The 10,000-nt window shown below is 41.3% G+C and overlaps 1 protein-coding gene across 1 annotated transcript in view; it reads right to left on the bottom strand.

The window, feature by feature from the left end:
• ppfia3 (PTPRF interacting protein alpha 3) overlaps positions 1 to 10,000 on the bottom strand; it is a 46,198-nt gene that overhangs the window by 16,246 nt on the left and 19,952 nt on the right. The window contains exons 9-12 of the mRNA XM_060891859.1: positions 8,596 to 8,648; positions 7,879 to 7,972; positions 7,075 to 7,209; positions 2,694 to 2,777 (exon numbers count right to left, since the gene is read on the bottom strand). Coding sequence (XP_060747842.1) covers positions 2,694 to 2,777; positions 7,075 to 7,209; positions 7,879 to 7,972; positions 8,596 to 8,648 — 366 coding nt within the window. The remainder of the gene's footprint in view (positions 1 to 2,693; positions 2,778 to 7,074; positions 7,210 to 7,878; positions 7,973 to 8,595; positions 8,649 to 10,000) is intronic.

The raw sequence follows: 10,000 nt of genomic DNA, 5'->3' as shown, positions 1-10,000 counted from the left end.
CACTAACACTACATACTACACACTAACACTAACACTACATACTACACACTAACACTAACACTACACACTAACACTACATACTACACACTAACACTAACACTACATACTACACACTAACACTACATACTACACACTAACACTACATACTACACACTAACACTAACACTACATACTACACACTAACACTAACACTACATACTACACACTAACACTAACACTACACACTAACACTACATACTACACACTAACACTAACACTACATACTACACACCAACACTACATACTACACACTAACACTAACACTACATACTACACACTAACACTACATACTACACACTAACACTAACACTACATACTACACACTAACACTAACACTACATACTACACACTAACACTAACACTACACACTAACACTACATACTACACACTAACACTAACACTACATACTACACACTAACACTAACACTACATACTACACACTAACACTACATACTACACACTAACACTACATACTACACACTAACACTAACACTACATACTACACACTAACACTACATACTACACACTAACACTACATACTACACACTAACACTAACACTACATACTACACACTAACACTAACACTACACACTAACACTACATACTACACACTAACACTAACACTACATACTACACACTAACACTACATACTACACACTAACACTACATACTACACACTAACACTAACACTACATACTACACACTAACACTACATACTACACACTAACACTACATACTACACACTAACACTAACACTACATACTACACACTAACACTAACACTACATACTACACACTAACACTACATACTACACACTAACACTACATACTACACACTAACACTAACACTACATACTACACACTAACACTACATACTACACACTAACACTACATACTACACACTAACACTACACACTAACACTACATACTAACACTACACACTACACACTAACACTACACACTAACACTACACACTACACACTAACACTACACACTAACACTACACACTAACACTACATACTAACACTACATACTACACACTAACACCACACACTACACACTAACACTACACACTACACACTAACACTACACTTACACTAACACTACACACTACACCCTAACACTACACACTACACTCTTACACTAACACTACATACTACACACTATACACTAACATTACACATCAACACCAACACTATGCACTGCACACTATGCACTACACACTAACACTACATACTACACACTAACACTACATACTACACACTAACACTACACACTAACACTACACACTACATACTTACACTATCACTCCACACTAACACTACACACTACACACTTACACTAACACTACACACTAACACTACACACGAACACTTACACTAACACTAAACACTACACACTACACACTACACGCTACACTTACACTAACACTACACACTTACACTAACACTACACACTTACACTAACACTACACCCTACACACTACACACTAACACTAACACTACATACTACACACTAACACTACATGCTATACACTAACATTACACACCAACACCAACACTATGCACTACACACTAACACTATGCACTACATACTTACACTTACACTACAAACATACACTACACACTTACACTACACACTAACACTACACACTAACACTACACACTACACACTACCACTACACACTATTACTACACACTAACACTACACACTAACACTACACACTACACACTTACACTACTCACTACCACTACACACTACACACTTACACTACACACTACACACTTACACTACACACTACCACTACACACTACACACTTACACTACACGCTACACTTACACTAACACTACACACTACACACTTACACTACACACTAACACTACACACTCAAACTACATGCTACACTTACACTAACACTACACACTAACACTACACACTACACACTTACACTACACACTAACACTACACACTTACACTAACACTACATACTACACACTATCACTACACACTAACACTACACGCTACACTTACACTAACACTACACACTACACACTTACACTACACACTACACACTTACACTACACACTACACACTTACACTACACACTACACACTTACACTACCCAGTAAATTGATGTGATTTAAATAAAGAACACATTAATGTGAGTTTGTGTACAGAACAGTGTTTGGGTCAGAAACACTCGTTACTTGACTGATTGACCATCTCTTCCCCTCCCCTTGGTCATGTGACACTGTAGCTATCCGTCTGGCCTGAGATGAGATTCTCGTGTTGCTCTTCGCTGGTGTGGAAACACAAGGCTAAAAATGATCTGATATTTTTGTCCCAGACGCTCTGACAGCTCCTCCTCAGCACTTCCCTTCTTCACACTTCATTTCACTTTTTAATAAGAACTTTTTTTTTCAGCACCTTTCTGACACCCAGCACAATTATTCCACATGTTCTCCAACTCCAGAGTGTGTTCTTCAGAAACATAATGCATGAAATCGCCAGTTATTCGTCATTAGAGCGTCAAGTGTTAAACTTCAGCACCAAACGAAACAACAGATCGTGAGAGAGAGAGAGAAAGAGAGAGAGAGAAAGAGAGAGAGAGAGAGAGAGAGATGATGTAAAAAGAGAAATAAATCGTGACTCACTCTCTGCAGCTCCTGGTTCTTCTCCTCCAGTTGTGCCTCCATCTGTCGCAGTCGCTCCTCGAAGTTGCCATGGCGTTCCTCAGCCTGTGACAGAAGGACGGAGAGAAAGAGGCGAAGCGTGACGGACGAGAGAAAGTGAAAAAAAAAAAGCAGACAATTCATTTGTGTAGAAATTCCGTGAAAGTAATATTACAGCAGAAAATTTCACTTCCATGTGGTGATGAGTCTGTCGTGTCAGTGAGGGCGTGGCCTTTTCGGTTACCATGGGAAACGAGAGTAATCCACACCATGTGATGTGATGTTTAGATGTTAATCTAAGATGTTAGATGTATTTACGTGCTCGGCTTCGTACCACGTTCCCTTTGGAACGGCAGAAGGATCTACTGCTTCCTTACTTCCTTCTTTATGACCTCCTTATACACAGTTTATAACACGACATAGAGGACATGACATGAAGAAAACCACAAGGATCTAAAGGAGCAAGCAGGAAACTGAATAATAAAAATATAATAAAATATAAATAATATAAATGTATTACATTTACATGGAATTGAGCAAATCTCAGTTCTGTTTGTGTGTGAATTTGTCGTACGGTGACGGTGCAGCACAAAAAGTCTGAATCTCTCTGAAACATTACATCATGTTTGTTCATCCTGTAGCGTACGAGTCGGTCGTGACTCTGTGCAGGGGAACGAGACCTGGCTTTATCTCTATGGCTGTTAAACTCTCACATTGTTTGGTTTCAACTTTATTCGAAGGTATTTGAAGGAATCTGTTATTTCATCAGACTTTATGGAAAGTTTCATTATGTTTGAGTGACGTCTCTGATATCTAACTCTTTTTACACTATAAAGACGTTTGTGTCTGAAGAATGTCGTGTCTGTGAGTCTGATCTAAAATAAATCTGTTGTTCTTTCAGTGTGTTTTAGACGTGTGTTTGTCCCTCTGTTGATGATCTTACACTGAATTTTAGTGTTGAAGAGAAATCTGAGCTGCTTTTTAGATGAACAAACACTCGGAGCTTCTCAGAGAGCAGAAATGGGTTTGATATCAACGTTTACTCTGAACATACAAACATCTGTGTGGAGAAAAATTACTGTTTCCTGGATCATTTCTATGAATATGTGTGTGTGTGTGAGTCTGTCTGCATGTGTAAGTGTCTGTGTGTGTGTGTGATTGTGTGAGTGTCTGTCTGCGTTTGTGTGTATGTGTGTGTGTCTGTCTGCATGTGTGTGTGTTTGTGTGAGTGCCTGTCTGCATGTGTAAGTGTCTGTCTGTGTGTGTGTGTGTGTGTGTGTGTGTGTGTTTGTGTGAGTGCCTGTCTGCATGTGTAAGTGTCTGTGTGTGTGTGTTTGTGTGAGTGTCTGTCTGCATGTGTAAGTGTCTGTGTGTGTGTGTCTGTGTGTGTGTGTGTTTGTGTGAGTGCCTGTCTGCATGTGTAAGTGTCTGTGTGTGTGTGAGTGTCTGTCTGCATGTGTGTATGTTTGTGTGAGTGCCTGTCTGCATGTGTAAGTGTCTGTGTGTGTGTGTTTGTGTGAGTGTCTGTCTGCATGTGTAAGTGTCTGTGTGTGTGTGTGTGTGTGAGAGTGTCTGTCTGCATGTGTGTGTGTTTGTGTGAGTGCCTGTCTGCATGTGTAAGTGTCTGTGTGTGTGTGTTTGTGTGAGTGTCTGTCTGCATGTGTAAGTGTCTGTGTGTGTGTCTGTGTGTGTTTGTGTGAGTGCCTGTCTGCATGTGTAAGTGTCTGTGTGTGTGTGTGTGTGTGTGTGTGTGTGTGTGTGAGTGTCTGTCTGCATGTGTGTGTGTTTGTGTGAGTGCCTGTCTGCATGTGTAAGTGTCTGTGTGTGTGTGTTTGTGTGAGTGTCTGTCTGCATGTGTAAGTGTCTGTGTGTGTGTCTGTGTGTGTTTGTGTGAGTGCCTGTCTGCATGTGTAAGTGTCTGTGTGTGTGTGTGTGTGTGTGTGTGTGTGTGTGTGAGTGTCTGTCTGCATGTGTGTGTGTTTGTGTGAGTGCCTGTCTGCATGTGTAAGTGTCTGTGTGTGTGTTTGTGTGAGTGTCTGTCTGCATGTGTAAGTGTCTGTGTGTGTGTGTGTTTGTGTGAGTGTCTGTCTGCATGTGTAAGTGTCTGTGTGTGTGTGTGTGTGTGTGTGTTTGTGTGAGTGCCTGTCTGCATGTGTAAGTGTCTGTGTGTGTGTGTGTGTGAGAGTGTCTGTCTGCGTTTGTGTGTTTGTGTGTGTGTGTGTTTGTGTGAGTGTCTGTCCACATGTGTGTGTGTTTGTGTGAGTGTCTGTGTTTGTAAGTGTGTGTGTGTGTGTGTCTTTACTCTGAAGATACACACATGTGTGTAGAAGAAAAGAACCGTTTCCTGGATCTTTTCTATGAATCTATCACCTGTAGTGTTGTAGAGAAAAACAGAAATAGTGATGAAACTCTACAGTGTTTACTTTCATATGAGCTTCATATTAACACCACCGTGGAGCGAGACACGAGGAAGATGTTCAGTCAAGTCCAGTTTCTGGTCTCTGGGGAAAAAGAAGAATACTTTCTTCTTTATTTTGTCTCTATTAGTGTTTTAGTCTTTTCCTGTCAGTGAGGTTTTAACCAAACCTGAATTACAGAAATTCCTTTATTAAAATTTCAGACGGTTCACTAGACGTCAGTCACAGTCGAGGTGAACGGTGTCTATACTCCAGTAAACTCGGTGCGCTGCTTTGATGAGCTCCGCATGTCGTCCTTGGTGGCGGGTGAAAGAACAGATGGCTTTTCCACTCGTTTCTTTTATTCTGCTACGAGGCTAAAATCAAACTCGCTCCAGTAAACATCATTAAGCTTCATTTTAAGTCACACAGCAGTGATGTGTTTTGCAGTCCGTTTCAGGGAACCGTAAAGATGCAGAACCTTTCTGGAATCTTCTGTTTCTTTTCTTGCTCTAATTGATATTTCACTTCTTTTTGTAATATTTGATTCCTGTAAGGGGACACGGTGGCTTAGTGGTTAGCACGTTCTCCTCACACCTCCAGGGTTGGGGGTTCGATTTCCGCCTCCACCTTGTGTGTGTGGAGTTTGCATGTTCTCCCCGTGCCTCGGGGGTTTCCTCCGGGTACTCCGGTTTCCTCCCCCGGTCCAAAGACATGCATGGTAGGTTGATTGGCATCTCTGGAAAATTGTCCGTAGTGTGTGATTGTGTGAGTGAATGAGAGTGTGTGTGTGTGCCCTGTGATGGGTTGGCACTCCGTCAAGGGTGTATCCTGCCTTGATGACCGATGATGCCTGAGAACATCTTGTTTAAAACGTCTTGTTTGGACCGGAACAGAAGACAGGACCGCAGATTGACCTTTATTTAGAATTTCCACTTTCAGGAAGGAAGTGATTCCCGTCATCCGAGACGGATTTCTCCGCCAAACCCCACTGTGTCCTAAACCCTTAAACACTTCTGCACTCTGAGGACTTGTTTATTTATTTCATCACTTAAGAAAAAAACGTTATGTTTATTTGCTGGATGTTTGCTGCTTGTTAATTCTAGTCTTTCCAGCTTCCATGTGTTCAGGGTTTGTCTTTAACCTGCTGTGATCATGTGACCTGTCGGGATGATGACTGTGTTAATCATGAGCTCCACCACCTCCATTATTCAATTAATTAATTAATTATTCAAAGCCTGCGCTCTAAATCACATCAGTGAGTCTGTCTAACATGAGGAAGATATATAGAAGATATATATTTAGAGTAAAGAAAATATTTGTGTGAGACAGTGACAGACAGAGACAGTGACAGAGAGACAGTGACAGAGAGACAGCGACAGACAGAGACAGTGACAGACAGAGACAGTGACAGACAGAGACAGCGACAGACAGAGACAGCGACAGACAGAGACAGCGACCGACAGAGACAGTGACAGACAGAGACAGTGACAGACAGAGACAGTGACAGACAGAGACAGTGACAGACAGAGACAGCGACAGACAGACAGTGACAGACAGAGACAGTGACAGACAGAGACAGTGACAGACAGAGACAGCGACAGACAGAGACAGTGACAGACAGAGACAGCGACAGACAGACAGTGACAGACAGCGACAGACAGAGACAGCGACAGACAGAGACAGTGACAGACCTAGACAGTGACAGACTGAGACAGCAACAAACAGAGACAGCGGCAGACAGAGAAAGCAACAGACTGAGACGCTACGTCTTAACAACACGGATCCTGAAGCTCCACAGCGACGTAAACGCAAACCTAAGATTGAGGATCCAAAACTTTTGGGATAAAGTGGGAAAATAGTGTTAATTAAGACTGTAGGGATTTTCCACTCTGTCTGTGTGTGTGTGTGTGTGTGTGTGTGTGTGTGTGTGTGTGTGTGTGTGTGTGTTTGTGTGTGTGTGATACCTTGTTGAGAGCAGCCACTCTCTGTGCGAGCTGAGCCTCAATCTCGGGCAGCGTCTCTGCTCTCTGCAGCGTCTGCTGGAGCTTCTGCTTCGCGTCATCCAGACGTTCCTGCAGCTGTCTGTTCTTCTCCTCACTCTGTGCAGAGAGAAGAATGATGGGGAGAGACACAGAGAGAGAGAGAGAGAGAGAGAGAGAGAGAGAGAGAGAGCAGGGGGGGGGGGGCAGATGAGAAAGGCTCACTTGACTCCTTAATTCTTACAGTATAATATTAACTAAAACAGTAAACAATCCCAAACAAACTCACAGGAATTTTGTCTCTACACACTTTCGTAAATAACACACAAGGTGAGATATATTTATTTATTTATTTATTTATTTATTTACACTTTTTTTTTTAACGATAAGTGACGCAAAAATAGCACAAGTACATACCGAGTGAAAAAACACACGATTATTTAGCGATAATTATTGCATTTAATCAATTATTGGTTTTAAACTCGTCTAATTCAGAGAAATGTTACTGATGACTTGAAGACTTAGTTTTTTGTATTAAATTAGAAAGGTTTGATTTGAGGAAACGCAGCACAGGAAGTTATTTAACTCCAAACCTGACTGGAGCTGCTGTTCCTCACTCACTAGCTACACAGAGCTCTGTCAGAATACCCACAATGCACTGCCATGGTTGATAATGACACATAAGGAGTGAACTATAAAGTGCTTCAATCCACAGCAGACTCTAAAACAAACAAACAAACAAACAAACAAACAAACAAACAAACACAAATCAGGAGACAGAGTGTGTACCTGTCTGTAGAGAGACTCTTTACTGGCCAGTTCGTTCTCCAGCTTGTCTTTGATGTCGTGGAGAGACGTCGCCTCCCGCTGTGCGCTCAGGTACCTGCAGGGCAACATCACGCTCATGAATCTCGACTGTCACCAGGAGCTGAAGTTACTACTAACTGGTGATTAGTTTACATTTTTATGAGCAGCCAGCTGAGGGTTTCACTGTCTGAACGCTGCAGTCTGATTGGTCAGAATCGGTGTGTTTTTTTTTTTAGTTTATATTAATGTGACTGATCTGGTACATCATCGTTTCCATAGTAACAGCTCGTACACAGCGACTCGCACGTCACATGGTCTAAATCTACATCTACTTCTTTACACTTTTAAGTAAAAATACAGCTGGAATTTTTCCAACGTCTTCCGTAGAAATATTTTTATGATTATGGCGGCTGTAGTGAGACGAGTTTAACACCACTGTGATACAACAGTAACAATAACTCTAAAGATATAAGAGCTACATGATGCTCTTTAACTTTTAAATGTTTAATAATCGGCAAAAATGATCTGTGTAAAGAAAACACACACACACAGACAAACACACACACATACACACACACAAACACACAGACAAACACACACACAAACACACACACATACACACACAAACACACACAAACAAAAAAACACACACACGAACACACACAAACACACACACCCACACAAGCACACACACTTTACCTGCGTTCTAGAGTCGTAATTCTCTCCTCCATATCTTCTCTCTGACACAGAGCCTAAACAGACAGACAGAAACAGACAGAGAGAGAGAGAGAGAGAGAGAGAGAGAGATAGAGAGAGAGTCATTAATAACTTTAAACAAATAAGTGAATAAGAACAGTTCATTGTTTAAATAAAACTTTTCCCAGATAACATTAATAATAAACCAATAAACGAAAAACTCCTTTAAAATACAAGATTCAATACAAACTTTAACATCTTTTAAATATGACTAAATTAAATGTTTCCTCACAAGATTTAAGCTTTAAATATCCAACAAAAATAAGCAGGGCATGTGGTAGCCTAGTGGTGAGTTCAATTCCCAGGGCCACTGCTGGGCCCCTGAGAAAGGCCCTTAACCCTCAACTGCTCAGTTGTATAAAATGAGTTAATGTAAGTCGCTCTGTAAGGGAGTCCGATAAATGATGTAAATGTAAAAGTATATTGTAGATGTTTCTAAGCGACTGAGAAACGGATGCAGAATTAAAGCTAGCTAGTTTCTCAAGCTAACGAGTGAACTAGCTGATCGTATAAACGCTGTAATGTACAATGAGACAAAAATGTTTAGGTTGTTAACATTTACCTCAGATGATGAGAAGAAAGCTCAGAATTATTAAAATGACACAGAAATGCTACGTTTTATGTGAGCATGAGACTCTAAATCCTATAAAAGTTTCCTCTATTATTTCGATCTAATTTCACTCAGACTAGCTTTCAGAAATGTTCTGTGCTGTGATTTAGGTTTAAAGCTGGATGTTTTTCTAAATTCCTTCTAATCTATTTAATTATTTACCTATTATTAGACAGTGTGTAAACATAGCCGTTTGTGTAGTTTTTTTGTCAAACATCAGTAACAACAAACGTTATTATGACTGCGATTATAGACAGGTAATGAGTAATAGCTGGAGGCTAACCTCACACAAAGGCTAATGCAGGCTAGTGCCAACATGCTCCAGTTAACGGCAGTAGACAGAAGCCTAACCGCACGCTACGGTGTTAGTAAGAGTCAGTGGGTGGCTGGGTATTACTCAATAATGAGAGAGAGAGAGAGAGAGAGAGAGAGAGAGAGAGAGAGAGAGAGAGAGAGAGAGAGAGAGAGAGAGAGAGAGAGAGAGAGAGAGAGAGAGAGAGAGATAGAGAGACAGAGAGAGAGAGAGAGAGAGAGAGACAGAGAGAGAGAGAGAGAGAGAGAGAGAGAGAGAGAGAGAGAGAGAGAGAGAGAGAGGAAGAGAGAGACAGAGAGAGAGAGAGAGAGAGAGAGAGAGAGAGAGAGAGAGAGAGAGACAGAGAGAGAGAGAGAGAGAGAGAGAGAGAGACAGAGAGAGAGAGAGGGAGAGAGAGAGAGATAGAGAGAGAGAGAGAGAGAGAG

This window comes from Tachysurus vachellii, chromosome 18 (assembly GCF_030014155.1).
Source record: "Tachysurus vachellii isolate PV-2020 chromosome 18, HZAU_Pvac_v1, whole genome shotgun sequence".
Classification (NCBI taxonomy): domain Eukaryota; kingdom Metazoa; phylum Chordata; class Actinopteri; order Siluriformes; family Bagridae; genus Tachysurus; species Tachysurus vachellii.
The sequence above is the reverse complement of the archived record's forward strand: the minus strand, read 5'-3'. Positions and strand labels throughout refer to the sequence as shown.